Here is a 21,000-nt window from a genome sequence, read left to right as displayed (position 1 = left end):
TGTGTGTGTTTTCTCCCCCTGGATTGCATGGTTTAATTTGTGTCAGAAAGGTGGGTAGATGGTCTGAAGAGATGTCTCTCTAAGCGGATGGTTAGTAGACCAGCTTCCCACCCTCCACACAAAATCTAGTGCCATCCAGATGTTTTGGACTACAATTCCCATCAGCCCTAGCTAGCATGGGCTTTGAACATATCGATCTAATTAATGTGCTGCCTGTTTTCTACCAGTGTATATAGACAATGTGGCCCATTGTCTACACCATTGCAGAGCCTACACCGTTATTACTTGAGGAGGGTGCAAGCATTCTGGAGTTCTGAAAACTTTTTGTATTTGGGGAGCAAGATGAGGAAAAGCCACACAAATCTATGACCTCCATTCCCACCACCTCCAGTTGCTACATTTGAATGCCCGCAAGAATTGCAACTGCCCTACTCACGCCAAAGAAGTAGCATGTCAAAAAGAAATACTTGTGAACCCAGGTGCCCACCATTGCCATGATTTACAGTAATAGCTCTTTTTGCAAACTTTGATGCATGTGTGCATATGTATACTTCTCAATGATACGCTAGGCCACGTGGAAGAAAGAGTGTGACTTCTGCACTTATGCAGGACAGAAAGGCATGTTTTGAAGTTTATATTTCTAAATATCTCTGGTGAACTGCATCGCTCCAGACCGTGCAGAAATGGCTCATATCTCAACGTGAGGCCTTTGTTCAATGTAACATTAAAAAACAACCCACTACCTACTGTATTTCCCTCAGTTGATTGCTTAAAGGCATAACTCCCAGCATGCATTTATGGGCGAATCTCAGGCCCTAACCAGTTGAACTGTCTTCCCAGCACCTTAAAAAAAGTTTCTTGTTCCTTTGCTTACACTAGAACTATGACATTAACTGATTGAAGGATTTCCCTAATCGGTTATCTAGCTTGCAATTAAGATTAATCTCAGTTGCTTAAGATGGTCAGTGAAAACAAAATATATCACTACAGGTAGCATTTGAAGGCTTTTTAATGGTTAGAACAGTTCCTTCTTCATGAAGTTACCTAAACAGTAGCTTTTGGGGGTTTCTTACATAAAATGGCAACTTTCCCTACATTTTTAGAGCCCCCTTGAAACTACCCGAAAGCAAAATGGTTATTTTTGAATGCCCTGAAAGTGACTTGGGGAGAAGACATCTGGAGCAAAACAGATGACACCATGGAAAAGACACTTCCAGAGTTATACACCAAGAGTTCCCAAGGGCGAGCTTTCACAGGCCTCATCCTGGAATGTCCTCACCCGACTTTCCTGTGTCGTCCTCTTCTGTTTTCTGACTTCCTCCCCCACTTTCTCCTTGTGGCTTTTCTCCCTCCTCCTCTTGCTTCTTCTCCCCATCCTTGGGTGCAATTGTCTCTCCGCCCTCCGTGCCTGATACCTGTTTCTCTCCTTCAGTTTCAGTTTTCCCAGACTTTTCCTCTTCTTGCTTTTTTAATGTACGCTCTCCTGTATCTGCAGCCCTAGCATCTTCCTTCTTCTCCTCCTCCTCTTGTTCTTCTTCTTCTTCCTCCTCCTCTTCATCTTCTAACTCTGGGAAAGAAATGGAATCTCAGAGAAGATCCTACCTAAGATTTCTTAGCTCGCTTCTACCCTCGCAGTTTATGGTCTTATGGCATTCACCCCATTTTACAGACTGTGACAACAAGGCAGTTTGCCTGAGGCTATAATCATGGCAATTTTGTGGCTGGGCCAATGGGGAGACTCGGTTAATGGGTTTCGCTTCCCATTTAGAACTTCTGCAAGAGCTTAGACAGATAGTGTGCCTTCTCCTCGGTGTCTTGATATAATGTGACTGCTCTTTGAATAGAGATGTGGAAGACTCCTGCGTTGGGAGGAGCATGGTGTGTAAGGCAGACTCAAAAATTCTCTTTTTTATTATTCCAGAAAATGGATGCAGGACGGCACTCAGGCTACTAATATCAGAGTACATCGCTAACAATAAAATTTAAGGCTAAACTCAAGTAACCTATAAAACTTATTATTAGCCAAGAACAAAAGGAGAGAGTTTATCCATTTGCTGGATAAGAACAAGAAGGAAACTGGAGAAATGCTACCACCTACAGGTTAGTCTTGATACAATACTTCAAAACATCTGGATGAATTTTATTCATATGGGTTATATGGGCCTAAGGACGTTTACACATTAGCCCTTTCCCTTGAAATTGCCATCCTTTAGTCGTCCAGACAAGATAGTTACCAAATTGCTGTATGATTGTTAATTTTTTCATTCTCTTACTGTTTTTAAAGAGTTGATTTGTGGTTAATTTTTTCCAATTAAAATTAAAGTCTAATTGCAGTGCCTGTTTCTTCAACATGGGCTACTGAGGGTTTTTTTTTTGTCTTTTGTGCTTTTAATTAAAAGCTTCCTCAGGTTTTCTCCATTTTATTGCTTCAACAAGGTGGAAGGGGATTCATGATAAATTGCCCCTGAAGTAATCAACATCTGTTCAGGGCAAGGAGCTTTAAGTACTAGTTTTATTTATCTGCCTCCCTTTTCTTTATTTGATAGCACAACGATTATATGCCTGGGAAAATGGTATGGACTATTCTTCAAAATGTGCTAGGAAGGCTCTTGATGCATTCTGTGTTTTGACACTTTCTAGGTTTAAACTCTGGAATGAAGCACCTTTTCTTGTAGGTTTTTCTAAAAGCATGCTGGGCCCACCACTGTACAAACACCCCAAATTACTTCAGACCCAGTTAATCTCCTTAATCGGCTGGTTAGCATGTCTGTGTGTATACACCCTGGAAATGAAGATAGAGCATAGGATGCCTGAAATCCTCTGTACACAGCTTGGTATGTGAACCAACCTTTCAACTCACGCATCCTTTCAAGCCTCTGTTCTTCTTTCAATTCTTTGATGAATCCCTTGTTGGCTTCATCCAGTGCCTGCAAAAATAAGGTGGGGATCTTAAATGGGAAACTTGAGTCAGGCCTCAGTCTCTCTTCCCACTACTGCCATCTGCATGTAGTGGCATTGCCATGAGATAGGACTATTTGTGGGGGACAGGACTGAAATTCTGTTTTGCTTCTTCTTCAAGAGGTTCACACAGAGAAGAGAGACACCTGAAAACGCAAACCTAGTTGCCTGAAACCCAGCAGATGGCAAAAGGGTAGCAGAGATGAGGTTGGGTCAGGTGAGTTGCTGTCAGATCAAGTGAATTGCAGGTGTCATGGCTATGAACTGTCAGGTAATTTATGGTGGGGGAGGAATAAATGAATCAGTAATATTGTTTGAATTATGTGGTTAGACACAAGAACCAATGCATAGCTGTTATATCAGAGAAATATCTCTGCTGGGTCAAACCAAATATCCGTCCAGTCTAGCATCCCGTTTCCCACAGTGACCAGCCACATATTTAAGAAAAGTCAACAAGCAAAATATGAAGGCAATCTTTCCTATAGTTTATCCCAGCACCTGGTATTCAGAGGTATATTACCGCTTAACAAGATATATAACTAACATATGTCCTGAAGTATACACAGTGGTACCTCGGGTTAAGTACTTAATTCATTCCGTAGGTCCGTACTTAACCTGAAACTGTTCTTAACCTGAAGCACCATTTTAGCTAATGGGGCCTCCTGCTGCTGCCGCGGCGCCAGAGCATGATTTCTGTTCTCATCCTGAAGCAAAGTTCTTAACCTGAGGTACTATTTCTGGGTTAACAGAGTCTGTAACCTGAAGCGTATGTAAACTGAAGGGTATGTAACCCGAGGTACCACTGTAGAGGTGATCCAGCTGAACTGTGTGCTTAGACCCAAGCTTTCCCAAACTTGGGCCTCCAGCTGTTTTTGGACTACATTTACCATCATCCCTGACCATTGGTCCTGCTAGCTAGGGATGATGGGAGTTGTAGTCCAAAAACAGACCCAAGTTGGGGAAACCCTGGCTTAGATTATCAAACGGCTTTTGACAAAAGTACCACACTATAGATTCCTGAATAAGCTTAGCAGTCATGGATCAAGAAGAGAGATCCTCTTATGGATCAGTAATTGGTTAAGAAACAGAAAACAGAAAGGAGGAACAAATGGACAGTTCTCCCATTAGCAGGATGTAGAAAGTGGAATTTCCCCAAGGATGGGTATTTGGGTCTGTGCTTCTTAACTGCTATATCAATTATCTAGACCTAGATTTAGGAGTGAGAAATGACATAGCCAAGTCTGCTGCTGATACCAAATTCTTCAGGACAGGCATCTACAGGAATGACAAGAAACACCACAAAAGGATCTCTCCAAATTGGGTGAGCAGGCAGTAAAATGGCAAATGCAATTCAATATAAGCAAGTGTAAAATGATGCACACTTAGTCAAAAAAATCCTTATTTCACATATATGCCCATGAGGTTTGGAAAAGGAATGAGACCTTGGGGTCACAGCTTTATGAAGACATTGACCCAGTGTGTGGCAGTTGTGTAAAGGGTGAATTCCATACTAGGAATAATTTGGAAAGGGATTGAAAACAGAACTGCCAGTATTTTAATGCAATACTGAATATCACAATACTCAATAAACAAACGCAGATATACAAATCTGTGCATACAACCATAGTTGGAATACTATGTACAGTTAGCTACACTTCAAAAGAAAGATTATAGAGCTGGAAGAGGTTCAGAAAAGGGCAAAAAAATGATAGCGTGGTCGGAGCAACTGCCCTGGAAGGAAAGATTACAACATTTGGGACTTTTTAGTTTAGAGAAAAGACGAACAAGAGGGGACATGATAAGACATATATAACATTATGCACCGTGTGTCTCAGGAGAAGCTTTTTCTTTCTTTCCCATAATACTGGAACCCAGGAACATCCAGTGAAGCTGAACAATGAAAGATTCAGGACCAACAAAAGAAAGTACTTTATTTTTTTAATTGCATAGCATGCAATTAAACTACCGAATTCACTCCCACAAAAATGTACTTTACCTAACAACACGCACAAAATATCCTGCTCTCCCCACTGTGGTTCCTTTGGTCTCCCCCTGCCCCCCCCTTTTGGGCCATGTCATCTCCCCCCCCCCTTTAGTTATAGCCAACCACTTACAATAATGATCGCCTGCATAGCAGCAACATTATGGATACGTTTCGCCTGCTCCAGAGCCTTCTCAAAGTAGGTGACTGCGGACTGGAAATCTTCCAGTTTCACTGTGTGTTAATAATTTTTTTAAAAAGAAGAAGAAGAAGAAAGAATCAACTTCAACACAAGATATAGACTTCAGAGAAACTTATGCTAACAAACATGTGGTATATGTTGATTACTGGAACTCTCTAGGATAAGGAATGTAAGATGCAGTCCCCAAACTCCAGGATATTCCATCTGCTTGCATTTTATTTTATTGGGGTGGGAGATTGCCATTTACTACTGTTGACCTAAGGATGAAGCAATAAAGGAATAAATTTATATGTGTGTAGACTCTCACTGAAGTGCGGTTGGGAAGCAGGATCCGTGTCTTTCCTGTCCCCCTGCCCCGACCCCTGGGCACACATATTACATCATGATGTTCCAGATATCTGAATGCAATATCTGCATAGGAACTAGGTGTGTAACGTCTACTGTACCATGCACAAACCTAAACTGCAGATTCATGAACCTTCATACAATTCGGGAAAGGGCCACACAGTTTGAACCCACAAATTCTGGGCTTTATACACCTCAGTTCAATGTAAACAATATATCCAGCATGTGGCTGTCCGGTGGCCTAGTACTGACTGCCAGGTGTGAAAGAAGGGAAAACATGCAAGCTTCATTTCCCGTCTTGCGATACACACTGTAGTCTCCTCCCTGCTAAAAATATTCTAGATACCATCAATACCATTTTTGGCACTGTAAACAAATTACCGTATTTTTTGCTCTATAAGACTCACCTTTCCCTTCCTAAAAAGTAAGGGGAAATGTGTGTGCATCTTATGGAGCGAATGCAGGCTACGCAGCTATCCCAGAAGCCAGAACAGCAAGAGGGATTGCTGCTTTCGCTGCACAGCGATCCCTCTTGCTGTTCTGGCTTCTGAGATTCAGAATTTTTTTTTCTTGTTTTCCTCCTCCAAAAACTAGGTGCGTCTTATGGTCTGGTGCGTCTTATAGAGCAAAAAATACCGTAAATTAAGTGAGTTGGTGGCAATATAAGCATACATACTTTTAAATATGCATAATTTAGTCCAACCATGAGTTTCCTTCAACAAAATAAAACCAGCATTTTAATCCCGGACTGTGAATATTCCATACCATAGGGTTGCCATACATCCAGAATTTTCCAGACATACCCAGAATACTGCTGTCGGAAGCAGTGTCCGGGCAGAAATTGGCAAAACAAAAAAAAAAATAAACTAATTTTTTAAAAAGGATTTTTCTTTTTAGCTCGGGAGCAGGGGATGGACATTTGCATAATTCTCATTACAGGATCCAACACAATGTTTTTGTTTGATTTCTCTCATTCACCCCAGCAATTGCAAGCCCTTGTCCAAAGCTCCATTTGGTTTGAGGCACAAGAACCAAAGCATTCAAAATTTCCCCCCCATCAGCATGTCAAGGTCTGAGTGAGAATTCTAGTTCTATACTCTGGATCCGCCAAATTATTTGCTGCCCATGTCAAATGAAAACAATTTTGCACAACATATCCAAACACTGGTGTCCTGAGGAGTGTAATAATAATAATAATAATAATAATAATAATAATAATAATAATTTATTTATACCCCGCCCTCCCCAGCCAAGACCAGGCTCAGGGCGGCTAACACCAATAATAAAAACAAGTTGATTAAAATACAATTTAAAAGATTAAGATACAACATTAAAACATTAGGATGCAGCTTCTTCACAGGAGGAGAAAGGAAAAAGAAAGAGGGGGAGGGAATCAAACTGATTCCAAGCCAAAGGCCAGGTGGAACAACTCGTACACGCCCTGCAGAAAGAAATCAGATCCCGCAAGGCCCTGGTCTCATGAGACAGAGCGTTCCACCAGGCTGGAGCCAGTGTTGAGAAGGCCCTGGCTCTGGTTGAGGTGTAACAGAATTGACTAGAATATAATTTATTCATTTCTGTTCTTAATATGCTACTCCCCACCCACCCACCCACCAGTTTCTCTCGAACAAATGTCTGTGCTCTAGGCAGCAAACAGAAATCCATAAGAGATTGTGTCCCTTTAAATGCAGGAGATTTAAAAAAACAACAACCAGCTGACAAGATGCTAAGCTGTCTCTCGTAGTCATCTCCCAATGTGCTCTCTTTTCCAGGAAAACAGCCTCCCCACCTAGATCCTGGCACTCCAGGCAATTGCCTAGCCTGCTCCTATGGGGGGGGGGTGGCCCTAGAGACTTGTGGAGCTCACACAGACCCTGCTAGTGAAGAAAGGGTTTGTGCAAAGCGATTCACCTTGTGCTTGTGCCACCAATACACCGCCGTTGAGCTGCCACTCAATGTCTCCTTCTTCCTCTGCACACTGCAAGGACCTTTCGCCAAAGTCCCGAGCCTCCGCCGCTTTGTTGAGCTCCAGGTAGCACCTGCCCATTTCGTGGAACAGCCAGGTCTTCTCCAGGTTGCTCTTCACAAGTGGAATCTTTTCTTCCCAGCTTTTCGAAATAAAACAAAATTTTGCAACTAATTCAGGCCTGAAGGGTAGCTTTCCTGGCTCTTTCAAGACCAGGGGTTCTTCCCTGATTGGGTTACCCCAGCTATGCTGGGTGGCTTCCAACAAATTAAAACACAGGAAGACATCAAACATTAAAAACTTCCCTATACAGTGGACTCTCGGGTTGCGAACGTGATCCGTGCAGGATGCACGTTCGCAACCTGCAGCGTTCGCAACCCATGTCTGTGTGTCTGTGCATGCGCGGTTTGCGATCCAGTGCTTCTGCACATGTGCAAAGTGTGATTTAGTGCTTCTGCGCATGCACGGCTGCTGAAATCTGGAAGTAACCCGTTCTGGTACTTCCGGGTTTCGGCGGTCCGAAACCCGAAAAAAACGCAACCCGAGGTATGACTGTACAAGGGATGTCTTCTAAAAGTCACATAGTTCTTTATTTCCTTGACATCTGATGGGAGGGCATTCCACAGGGTGGACACAACCACTGAGAAGGCCCTCTGCGTGGTTCCCTTTAACCCCACTTCTCACAATAAGGGAACCGCCGGAAGGCCCTCTGAGCTGGATCTCAGTGTCCAGGCTAAACGATGGGGGTGGAGACTCTCTTTCAGGAATGCATTGCGAAAGCCATTAAGATTGCACTCAGCCTTCCACAGGATCTTGGCCCCAACTTTCCATTTCCTTATAGATGCTACTTAGGGTTGTCAGGCCCCCTGAGGCTCAGGGATGATGGGAAGTTATACACCAGCAACATCTGCAGAGCCACAGATTTCCCTTCCCCAAGTTAAGAATTGGTACCCAGCAGGCCAGGGATGGAGACAAAAGGCACTTGGTGGGATGGGGGGTGGGAAGAGATAGCAACTAATGGCACCTCTATTTGTACCCTTCTATCCTTTGTACAAGGGACGCATGTGGCGCTGTGGGTTAAACCACAGAGCCTAGGACTTGCCAACCCTAAGGTCGGCGGTTCGAATCCCCATGACGGGGCGAGCTCCCGTTGCTCGGTCCCTGCTCCTGCCAACCTGGCAGTTCGAAAGCACATCAAAGTGCAAGTAGATAAATAGATACCACTATCTATGGTCAATGGCATTTCCGTACGCTGCTCTGGTTCGCCAGAATCGGCTTAATCATGCTGGCCACATGACCCGGAAGCTGGACACCAGCTCCCTCGGCCAATAAAGCGAGATGAGCGCCACAACCCCGGAGTCGGCCACGACTGGACCTAATGGTCAGGGGTCCCTTTACCTTTACCTATTCTTTGTACCTACCTGACCTTCACAGTTTTTAATGCCCCTCACCCCTCTACACCCCTCACCCCTCTACACCCCTCACCCCTCTACATTCTGTAGAATCTAGATAATCCAACCCCCAAAAACTCCCATCCCTTCATCCTCATGTAGCAGAAGTATGGGAGAAAATCATCCCTGTGTGTCAAGATGTGTGTGTCAAATATGCCATTGCTTCTTTCAAAAGATTTAGGAGCAGCACATTTGTGGGGCAGCTGGCCACCCGCTGTTGAGTGTCCTTCACCCTCTCCAAACGCTACAACTTCAAGAATCCCTTGAAAGGAAACCATGAGAGTAAAAGCAGTTTACAGAATGAAGGTAAGGCAGGTGGGTTGCGTTAGGAGACCACCCTTACATACGCAAGAGGCATGGAGGCCTGACTATTTGACTTTGGGTTCCACCTACGTGTCAATGGCGTTCTGGAAGTTGCCCATGCGGGCATGCACTCTGCCAATATTGTCAAGGGCTCTGGAGATGGCATCAGTCAGGTTGCTGTAAGAAGAAGCAAAAATGAGTGATCTGAAAGCTGGATTGCTACTTCAAAATCTCCAGAGAGGTTTCTGACCTACCCTCCTTCCCCAGCCCCTGTATGTTGCCCCAGCTGTATATATTAATTTATAGTTCATTGCCAGTGCTTGTAGCAGTTTAAAGGATTTTAGGTCTATGGACCAAAAGTAAGCTGTGTGTTTGAGAGTTTAAAGAGGATAACGAAGATGCTGGGCGATCCATGCCACAAGCTGCTTTCAATCTAAAATACAGGCACAGGGGAATTTGCCCAAAAACTGTGCTGCAGAGCCATCTTTAAAATGTAACGATGCTTTTTTGGGGTGTGATAGATAAAGCCATTCGAATCATGAATTTGTCCAGAGACGTGGACAACAAGGGAACAAGGTATGAAATGGAGGGACAATGGGACACAGCAGATATCTGCTAGATTCTACTCTAAAGTGCTGAACTAGGAAGAAACAAAAGAAACCAACTAGGTAAGCAGGAAACAAGTGTATAAGGAGGAAAGGAAGCGGCCGGTTTAAAAAGGTTTTTCACCTACCTCATAGCAACTCGTCACAACTCCTTGGCATTGGCGGTTAGGCATTGGTAAGGAGGGGTTAAGAGGATGGGGGGGAGGAAACGCCATCACCTCCCCCCAAAAAGTGAAGGGTAGTCCGATAAAGGACTCTGGGGGGCGTTGCCCTGTCCGAAGCCTATGGAGGTGTGGGCCTAAGGCACACGTCCGAGCGGTGACCCGGGGGAGCTCCTAGTTGACGTGCCTCAGCAGGACCCCCCCTTTATGGTGTTAACCCTTCCCGGTCTTCAGCAAATGGGCTGGAGCCAGTTAGTCGATAGGATCAGTGCCTAAGCCAATACCTCTCAGTCCTGAAATCAATAAAGTTGTGGCCTAATTCACCCATTAACCTTAATTCTTGGTGCCCCTGTCTTTGTTTCTCCCTGGTGGGGGGCGGGAATTCGCCACGCAAGGTTATTTATTCGCAGTAGGTTAGGGATTCTGGAACAGATCTGTACCTTGCTTGGAGCCCCACCTTCCCTGGGGGAAGATATCACTATGGATTTCGATACTCACAATCTGGGAGAGCAATATTGCAAGGAATGGTGATTTGACTTTGATTTTAATGGCTTGCCCTAAATATTTTAGCCACTAGAGAGCGCAATCACTCTATCAGTAGCTTTCATGGCTCACCCAGAGATAATGATGATTATTACAAACTGGAACCCTAGTGCTTGCAATTCTGGAAAGTCTGGTACTCATGGGTCAGAAGAAGGCAACTTAAGGCAACCTAATACTAACTGACAGTATGGGTATTGTGTATCCTAGCTTTCCTTCTAGACAGCATATATATGGTTCCCTATGGTTCTCAGGAGGTCTCCTACTGAAGATACACAGACCTGATAGACTTGAGACCATGCCCTGGGTGAACTAGAAATACACTTGTTCCTGTGGCTAGTTCTCCTCCTCATCCCCACATTCTCCCCTCTATCAGCCTCTTATTCCAAGCACCCAGTCTATGGGCTCAGCTACTAGGAAGCCCTGGCTGACACTGCAACTAACCCCTGCTTCATGGCCTTCTGATCTAAGCCCTGAGCAGAACAAATAACCTAGCATACACATGAAAGCTTATACCAAGAACAAACTTAGTTGGTCTCTGGACAATTTTTAAAATTTTTTATATATATTTCAACTATGTCAGACCAACACAGACCTACCTGAATCTTGCAATACTAAACTAACATTCGAAATGCTGGTAAGCGTGTGTCCTTCTAAGAAAAGCACAAACAAATCTGCCAGTATCTGTTCATCCTGCTCCTGAGAACAAGGTTTTCAAAGACACAGGCATTTGGAGCAAGGAATAGGAGAGGGGAGAGAAGAAAATGGGGAGAGCTTGTGGAACAGGTTGTTGGGCTAGATCAGGGGTGAGCAAACTTACCACGTCTCCAGCGCCGATTACATGGCGGGCCGGAGGGTGGGGGAGCGCATGCCCATACACATGCGCACACGCTATTTCCAGCACACATCCGGGTCGGAAGAGCACCGGAAATAGCTTGTACGCATGTGCACGGGCCTCCTCCGACCCAAATGTGCACCGGAAATAATGCCTGCACATGCGTAAATAATACTTGCACATGTGCACAAGCTATTTCTGGTGCTCCTCTGACCCAGAAGTGGGCAGTGCCGGTAAGAGCGGGCGGCGGCAGCGGGGTTCACTGCAGGCCAGATAAATGAGTCCGGCCCGCGGGCCTTAGTTTGGGGACTTCTGGGCTAGATTCTCCAACTCTGTTGGATTGGGGAAGCTGTACAGAGTACCGGAGCCTCTTCTGCCAACAGGTAGGCCCAGTTCTGTCCTCCAGCTCAGGAGATATCACCAGGCACTGCCTGCATACATTTTTTACACAACCATAAGGGCTAGAAACCCTAAGTGTTCCCCTGCCCCTCTTTTTTCCAGCAGAAACTGAGATTTGAACAATTCAACACATTCTGAACTCCTGTCCTGAAATAAAGAGTACACAGCTATGGCTAAATGATGGCAGCATGGAACGGGCACTCAAGCAGCCTCAAAAGGAGTAGGCTGGCCTTCCTTACTTTTCTTTTGCAATGTCCAGATCCACCTGGTGGCTCTGCAAAGCTGCTGCCATGTTCCCCATCTCAATCTGAGCATTTCCAATGCAGCTGTAGAGGTTTCCAACCAGTTCGCTCCTGTTGGGGATCTCTTCGTCAGACCAGCCTTGGATCTTTTTCAGCACTTGTTCAGCTTTCTGGCAGCTTCTTTCAGGGCTGCCGCTAGTCAACACTTGACGGGGAAGGGAAGAAGAAGGAGAATGTGTGTGCTCGTATGATGCATGTTAACTACCCCCAATTCATTAGGATATCCCAAATTTGGACACCCTCCCCCTCCAAAATGGCATTTCACATTACCTATTTTCACTATCCATCTTGTCTGCTAGCACTTACATCGGTTTTCAGGTCACTACTGAAAACAGAATGCCAAACAAGAAGGACCTTTAGCCAGATCCAGGAAGACAATTCTTTCTCGTGATTTGTCTACAGTTCAGTGTAAGGAGTCAGATCATTGGTCTCTCTTATTGGTCAACTCTGACTGGCAATGGTTCAGGTACAGGTCTTTCCCGTTCTCGACACCCGAGTCCCTTTTACCTGGGGATACGTTTACCAAATGTTTATGTAATCTTTATCATAGAGGGAAACAGTTGCTGAAAATGGAAGCAGAAACTCTGGTGGCTTCTGAAATGGATTTGGGGGCTTGCTCCTGGAAGAAGTTCAGAAAGAAAAGGCAACTTTTCTTTCAAGCTATGAAAGTGACCTGACTACATAGACCAACCTGAGTCCATTTTGTTCTATATTTCATTGGGTCCCTATGGAATAAGAGAGAGGCTACATCCAGAGAATCGGCCAACAGGTACTGGCTCTTGTTTTGTTTTTTTAGCAAGAATTTAAATACACAACACCCTACTTTTTACACCTCCAGGGTCTAAGCTCAGTTAATACAGGAGTCAGGTGAAATTCTGAAGCCTATATATATTTGTGCAATGTGAGAGTTTAGAAAAGTACATTTTCATGCTCAGAACATCCTGCCTAGAGTGCTATAATTCAATTCTTATTTGATGGCGCAAACAAATGTCTCCATTAATATCTGTTATTTTCAAGTCAGCATATTTTCTGCTATATATAGAGGGAATTGATTGAATCAATGAGACCCCTCACAGGTCTTAAAATGCTTCGGGGAAACAGATTTGGATTTTACCATATTGGCCAGTAAATGGAATTGTAAACATGTTTCTGACTCCTGTGTATCAGGAACCGTCTAAGATCTTAAAGACTTCTGTACCAACGACCTTACAACTCTCACTCCTGAATCTATGGGACAAGCATCGTCCACAACTTCACTACAAAGATTTTACCACATGGCTATTGGTGGCAGCCATTATTATCATTATTTATTAAATTTATATACTGCCCTTCATCCAAAGATCACAGGGCAACTCGCAACATAAACTAGGGTAGAGGTTTTCAACCTTTTTGAGTCCACAGCTCCTTTGACTACCTGCATTCTTTCTGCGGCACCCCTGTGGGGCTCAGGAGCCCAGTTATGTCACCCCTTGCCTGCAGAGCTCTCACCCTTTTTCAAACACCCTCCCTTGTGGAGTGTTCCCTCAGCCTTCTCCCCTCTCTTTGGGAGTCCTCCAAGCAGCCACGGCTGCCGCCCCTGGTCTCTGAGCTGCCCCCACCCCAGGGAGAGGTGTCTCCTCACACGACCCCACAGGGGCCTGAGACTTGTCTGTCTATTCCCAACAAAACAACAACAAACCAACCTATGGTCATGTAAAGCATCATCAATAAACACCCGAGACGTAACCGGCTGTGTTCTTAAATAAATAAGGTATACTATTCATTGTATCAAATTGTAAATTTCAACAGAAGTAACTCATAAACAAACGAACAAGACCCAGTCGATCAGTTCATTCTAAATATAAAATGGAAGAAGAGTATAAAGAGGTATGGGATTATAGCTATTAAGGTAAGATGGGGATACACAGGAGAAATGATTTTGAGGAGATATGGAAGGTGTCTGCAGAATTATGGAAAGGGGTCAAACCATTACAAGAGGTGTTGAAATTTTGGGAGGTTGGATAGTTACAAAGGAATGTTCTTGGTGGTGGGGTGCACAGTTTTATTCTTATTTGTTCATGATTATTGCTTTGTCTAAATAAATAAATAAATGAAAGAAATGCAGTAGTAATAATAATAATAATAATAATAATAATAATAATAATAATAATATGGTTTTCTTATTTACAGGTGCTCCCTCATGTTTTCTCACCTTGTAGGAGTATTTAACAAAGAAATGGGGCCTTTTATTTACATTCCCCCCCTCTTTTTGTTTCATTGTGCATAATTGTAACCAAATGTTTAAAACAAAACCAAAAAACATCCAGCACATTTTCAACCAAGCCACCTACACATATCAATGTCCTCCATGCTCTTTAAGATGTATCTGGCCACCTCAGATGGCTTCCGCTTTTGATCTCTTGTCCATCTCTTAAGCATGAGCTTGCGGTCTCTGATCCGGGCGTAGATAGGTTTCTGCTGCTGCCAGAAATCTGTGCGGGTATCGAGGTAAGAAAGCCCTTCCTGGATCAGGCGTCCAACAGTCACCCCTTGCTTTGTGGTGCTTTTGGTCAAGTCTGCAGGGAGACCATAGGCAGAGACAGACAGATTAAAAAACAAACAAAAAGGGAGAGTTTACATTATTTACATATATATAACTGGCTTAGGGAAGATGCCTCTTTAGAGACACATCCTCTCTTTGCTGGAACACACTTTGTGTGGACTTCATATTGTTATGAGTTTGTGGGTACCAGATTTCTAATCCGTATATTTCAAGTTGTTTTTTTTAAGGGCATAGTTTGTTGTCATGTGACCTAGAGGGAAAAGATGCAGGTTGAAATAGCAGAGAAAAAAGCCATGGCTGATTTCTGCTTGAATCCAAGGCTTTGGCTATGGGAGAAGCAAGACCCTTTTGGGGTGCTGATGCTGCGAACGCCTCCATAGAAGGCTCAGGTTGTATATATGGGTAAATAAACCATATATCCTAAAGACACCACAGTTTCCACTGTGCCTCATTTCCAAAAGGAAACACAGACCCTGGGCAAGTGACTGGAATTCCTAAAATCTCGTATCGCTCAGAGGTTAGGGAGCCATGCAACCATATTTTCAGTAATGAAGTAGTGTTTGTGACTTGTAATTGGATGCTGCTATAGGGCTAGGTAAACAGCGAATAGTAGCACTGTTTTTATTTTGGTTTTGGAATTTGCCTACCACTCTTCAGCCAGAAAGCTGTGAAAGCAGCAAACAGTACAGTTGTGCCTTGGATCTCAAACGCCTGAACAAATTGGCTCCCAAACGATCGAAACCCGGAAGTGAGTATTCCGGTTTTTGAATGATTTTCGGGAGCCAAACATCCAGCACAGCTTCCAATTGGCTGCAAGAACTTCCTGCAGCCAATCAGAAGCCTTGCTTTGCTTTCCGAACATTTTGGAAGTTGAACGGACTTCCAGAATGGATTCCGTTCGACTTCCAAGGTACGACTGTACTATAATAAAGAAATAACAAAATGACATAGAACAATAAAACACAATTCAGCATGGGTGACAATTAAAACCAATACAACCTGTGAGGCAGATGCTGCTCACAACCCTTAACACGGTGGTTTATCTTCAAGAATCTTCATTTATTAGGAAACTCTGTGCATTGTTGAAGATTTGGGGACACGTTCTAGGGCAGGAGTAAGTGATATGGTGCCCTCCAGGTGTGATTGGACTACAACTCCCATCATCCCTGACCACTGGCCATGAAGGATGGGGCTGATGGGAGTTGGTGTCCAACAGCATTTAGAGGGCACCACGTTGGCTATCCCTGTTCAAGGGTATTCACACAGTTGACATGAAGCACTGGCTAAGCCTTGTGAGCTCCACCAACATCCCTCATGAACCAAACATGTGTCCAACAGGTAATCCATTCCTAAGGTTTCATATTGCAGGGGAAGACCAATTCAGTGAGCAAGCCATCTTTTGAGGAAGTTTGTTGGTCTTTTTTTTAATCGAAGAGCCCAGAAACAAAAGTTTGAAAATCACTGTTTCAGGAAATCCCTTAGAAACCTTGCATTCCTTCAAATACCCAGTCAGCCTCACAGGGGGGTTGTAATTGCTAGACTGCCTGATGACATTTGCAGTCCTGAAACTCCCAAGCCTGGCATTAGCCAAATGAAGTAAACGAAAACCTTCATCCTTGAGCAATTTCTCCAGAAAAGCCTTGTCAACGTAGAGCTCCCCCAGCAGCTGCCGTTCGGTTTTCTCATTCCTCACAGGCTCCTGTCTGCCTAGGTACTTTGCATCCTTCTTAGGAAATTTGACCTGAAGCTTCTGTTTTGCTCTTTTACTCTGCCACATACATAAAAAAGTGTAAGAAATAAATTTTGCAAGGGAAAATACTTATCATTTTCTCTACAGTACTTCTTGTGGGAAGAAAAGAAGCACGGCAGGTGGAAATCATGACCTGCAACCAAACTGTAACTGTGGGGGAAGACAAACTACAAGTCCAGATTCAGATGTAACATTAAGCCAGACCATGGCTTAGCCCTGGGTAGTGTGGCAGGATCAAAAAGAACACTGCAGTCAAGATTCTCCATCTGGGAACCTGCACTTGTTCACGCTAAAGTTTAGCATTATGTGTGAACCATGTTATTGTGATGCAAGAGAAAGACCAAATAGCTGCAGACTCAAACATCCAGCCCACCCCGCAACAACCTGTATCTATGCCTTGAACTCCTTACCATATCTTCTATTCCCTCCTAATGAAGGGATCAGAGACCCACTTTGGGAAAAGCTAGTGAGACCATACCTCTGCCTGGCGACTCAGAAAGAAGAGGTCTGCTCTGTTCTCCAGTTTCACAGAAGAAGGGCCTACAAACAGAGAAAGCACCAGCCAAGACAAGGGTCAGCAACATTTTTCAGCCGTGGGCTGGTCCATTGTCCCTCAGACCATGTGGGGGGCCGGACTATATTCTGAAGGGAAAAAATGAACTAATTCCTATGCCCCACAAATAACCCAGAGATGCATTTTAAATAAAAGGACACATTCTACTCATGTAAAAATACACTGATTCCCAGACCGTCCGTGGGCCGAATTGAGAAGGTGATTGGGCTGCATCCGGCCCACTAGCCTTAGGTTGCCTACCCCTGAGTCAAGAAGTCAGGAAGGCCCTGAAAATCACCTGCCAAAAACATTAGCAAGCAATCCCTTGGGAAGCAGCATGCAAACTGCGCAAGAGAAGAGGCTAGAACTCCTTGATCATTTTAGTTGCCCCTTTCTGTATCTTTTTCAGCTTTGACATTTTTCTGGAAACAGCCTGGACCAGAACTCCACAAAATATTCCAATTGCGGATGAACCACAGCTTTCTGTAAGAGCCTATGGTAAAGGTAAAGGTAAAGGTCCCCTGCCCGTACGGGCCAGTCTTGACAGACTCCAGGGTTGTGCGCTCATCTCACTCTAGAGGCCGGGAGCCAACGCTGTCCGCAGACACTTCCAGGTCACGTGGCCAGCGTGATGAAGCTGCTCTGGCGAACCGGCACCAGAGCAGCACACAGAAACGCCGTTTACCTTCCCGCTATAAAGCGGTACCTATTTATCTACTTGCACTTAAGGGTGCTTTCGAACTGCTAGGTGGGCAGGAGCTGGGACCGAACGACGAGAGCTCACCCCGCCGTGGGGATTCGAACCGCCGACCATGCGATCGGCAAGTCCTAGGCGCTGAGGTTTTACCCACAGCGTCACCCGCGTCCCTATAAGAGCCTATGGTACTTCCTTTATTTTTATCTCTCCCCTAATAACAATGATTTTGCTTTTTTCACTGCTGTAGCACACAAGCCTTTTAAAATAGAAGTTGGAGGTTGAGACTTTTTCTGAAAGGAGCTTCACATGACCAGCTCCATCATCAAAAAGGCTCAGTAATATTGTGCATAGATAAGAAAATAGGATGGCCAATGAAAAATAAAATCTCTACCTGGACTTTGAAGACTCAAAGGATTTTCTGTTGGATTGCTTATATGTGTAATCTAGAGTTTATTTTACTGTCTGCTTTATTGACAAAATTCAATTCAAATAAAATTAAAGGGATACAAATATGTCCTTGGTTTTGCAAAATACCTTCATACCTTCTCTAAGGTCCTTGCTCTGCTTGCACTCTGCTTAGCTAGTTTAGACAGCCTATTATGTTTGTTGTTAGTTTCTCTTTTATTCATGCATTCTCAGTCAAGTTGAAGCTCAGGTCTAGCAGTCAATTAGATTCCATCCCCTAATAAAAAATCACATGGCTTACTTCCAACAGAATTTTCAATTGCCTCCTGGGATTTTTGAATGCCCAGCCTGAATTGTGGCAACTCTGGGCGGATCTTGTGGCCTCGATGGTAATAGACCAAAGCAAATTCAAAATCCCCCATAGTGTACAATGCCTCTGCTTTCTGGTATAGGCCCTGAAACAAAGAGGGGAAATGTTGGGGGCAGGGACAGACAACAGATAGACAATAAGAGAGCTATGCATTGTAAACTGGTTCGTGCAAGTAAACAAAAAATACCATCCTCAAGAAATACACCCAAGCAGCTTGCTTGTCCCAGTTTGATAATTTCTGAGATGTGGACAACCTGAAGAAGGGTCTTAGCTTGAAGTCCACTGAAGATACTCCCTTCCAATCCAACTGTCCTTTTGAACCTCTGCTCTGGTTTGCTTGCAACAGAATTTTCTAACCTGGTTAATATGCCAAATGGTTTAGAAAGATAGTTGCAGAACCAAGAATGACATGAAGGTTGGGTTCTTTTATGGAAGTTACTAGTTACCCTTCTTTCCTTCTGGGTTAAGAAAAGAGGGGAGACAGATCCATAACTCCCTTCCACCATCAAACCTGATACTCCACTGATAAATTTTGAAAGGGAACTCTTTGAGTTGCTTCAGGCTTTTCCACCAGGCTTTTTTTTGGTTACTTACCTTGGTAAACCCTTTGTCAGCTGCCAGGGAGGCTTCTGCATCCTTCAAGGCATTTTCTGTATCTCCAAGTCTCAGGTAGCATTTTGAACGGGCAACAAGGCAGTTCCTGTCACCTGGCTGGAGTTGCAGGGCCTAGCAACACACAAAAACACAATGCCCAGTCTCAAAAGTATACTTACAGCTGCTAACTGATCATTATATACCATCCAACATTTCATGGATGAAAACTGGGGTGTGCTTTTATCCTGCCAAGGATCACTTGGCGAGCCACAGTTCCTTTACTATTCCCCATTTCTTAGCAATGGATCCTGTATAACAGTGGTAAAAGTAAAGGGACCCCTGACCATTAGGTCCAGTCACAGACGACTCTGGGGTTGTGGCGCTCATCTCACTTTATTGGCTGAGGGAGCCGGCATACAGCTTCCGGGTCATGTAGCCAGCATGACTAAGCCGCTTCTGGAGAACCAGAGCAGCGCACGGAAATGCTGTTTAGCTTCCCGCCGGAGCAGTACCTATTTATCTACTTGCCCTCTGACGTGCTTTCGAACTGCTAGGTTGGCAGGAGCAGGGAACAAGCAACGGGAGCTCACCCCGACACGGGGATTCGAACTGCCGACCTTCTGATTGGCAAGCCCTAGGCTCTGTGGTTTAACCCACAGCGCCACCCGCGTCCCATTACAGTGGTACCTTGGGTTAAGAACTTAATTCGTTCTGGAGGTCCGTTCTTAACCTGAAATTGTTCTTAACCTGAGGTACCACTTTAGCTAATGGGGCGTTCCGCTGCCACCGTGTGATTTCTGTTCTCATCCTGAAGCAAAGTTCTTAACCCGAGGTACCATTTCTGGGTTAGCGGAGTGTGCAACCTGAAGCGTATGTAACCTGAGGTACCACTGTAATTTTCTCTACAACTAGCAGAGGTTGGATGGCCACCTGTCATGGATGCTTGAGCTGAGATTTCTGCATGGCAAGAGGTTGGGCTAGATGACCCTTGGGGGTGCCTCCTAGCTCTACGATTATTCTAATGAATGAATGAATGAATGAATGAATTGGCCTGATCCAGCAAGGCTCTTCTTATACCCTCAGCACACATCGGGCTTCTCAGAGGCTACATCTGGAGTATGTGGGGGCAGCATAGCTGTCAACTTTCCCCCTTTTTAAAGGGAAATTCCCTTATTCCGAATAGGATTCCTCGCAAGAAAAGGGAAAAGTTGACAGCTATGGTGGGGGGGGGGAGGCGCTTCTTCTCGTATTTGAGGGTCCCAAGTATGCCTGGCCATGTGATATACGCACCATCAGCTCCCCTCCTCCCTTCATGCCTATTCACGAACCAGCTTCACCCCCTCCCTTCCTTCCTTCCCACCCCCATCCTGCCCCACGAGCACGGCAAATTCTCACGTAGGTGTAGCAAGTCAGCGCCTTGGCAAGCTCCCCTCGCCGGCTCAGCATCGTCCCTTCCGCCATGAGGCTGGGGAAGGTCCCCCGCAAAACCTCGCCCTCCGAGTCCCCCATGCCTGGGAGCCGGGCAAGGCCCAGGTGAGACGCGACGCCGCTGCCTAGCAACCTGCAGCCTAGCAACCGCGGAACTTCCGGGAACTCTACGGAAGCTCGGAAGTATCAGAAGCAAAACGCGTAGGACCGCCGAGGGAAGAGCAGCTCTAGTGTACCGCTTTCTGATTGGTTTGCTGATGCCCCGCCTCCTTTTCGGGCAGCTGCCACCAAAATTCCAATCTCTTCCTCTCTCTGGTCGTTTGTTAAGTCGGTCATTCGCTTGTTTCCTGGACACACCGCAGTCTTTTCTTAGCATTTTTAAGCCTGTGATTGGCCTGGGTCCTCGACATCTTTTCCAATAGAACACAGCAGGCAGCCGCTGTGACATTCTTTTTTTTTACTGTATATAATTTTATTAATTTTTCTGTGTTACACTTTAGAATACTCATTTAAACATCCTTGAAATATCAATGACTTCCTGTCTTCTCTTTCCATAGTTCATTTTGCATATCATAAATCCCTGCATATTTTAGCTAAACTATACCATTCAGTA

General features: G+C 44.7%; 1 protein-coding gene and 1 long non-coding RNA gene across 2 annotated transcripts in view; both read right to left on the bottom strand.

The window, feature by feature from the left end:
- LOC309354443 overlaps positions 1–21,000 on the bottom strand; it is a 609,149-nt gene that overhangs the window by 516,783 nt on the left and 71,366 nt on the right. The window lies entirely within an intron of this gene.
- ODAD4 (outer dynein arm docking complex subunit 4) lies at positions 992–20,528 on the bottom strand. Its single transcript, XM_081884064.1, has 12 exons — positions 20,355–20,528; positions 18,960–19,091; positions 18,297–18,450; positions 16,819–16,880; positions 16,199–16,358; positions 14,379–14,603; positions 11,986–12,193; positions 9,297–9,383; positions 7,398–7,594; positions 5,073–5,173; positions 2,849–2,927; positions 992–1,567 (listed from the first exon to the last, which is right to left on the bottom strand). The coding sequence occupies exons 1-12, from the start codon at positions 20,466–20,468 to the stop codon at positions 1,260–1,262; spliced, it is 1,827 nt and encodes a 608-aa protein (XP_081740190.1). The 5' UTR covers positions 20,469–20,528; the 3' UTR covers positions 992–1,259.

Source organism: Podarcis melisellensis, assembly GCF_964234715.1.
Source record: "Podarcis melisellensis genome assembly, chromosome: 13".
NCBI classification, from domain to species: Eukaryota; Metazoa; Chordata; class Lepidosauria; order Squamata; family Lacertidae; genus Podarcis; species Podarcis melisellensis.
This window is presented reverse-complemented; position numbering and strand designations above follow the sequence as displayed.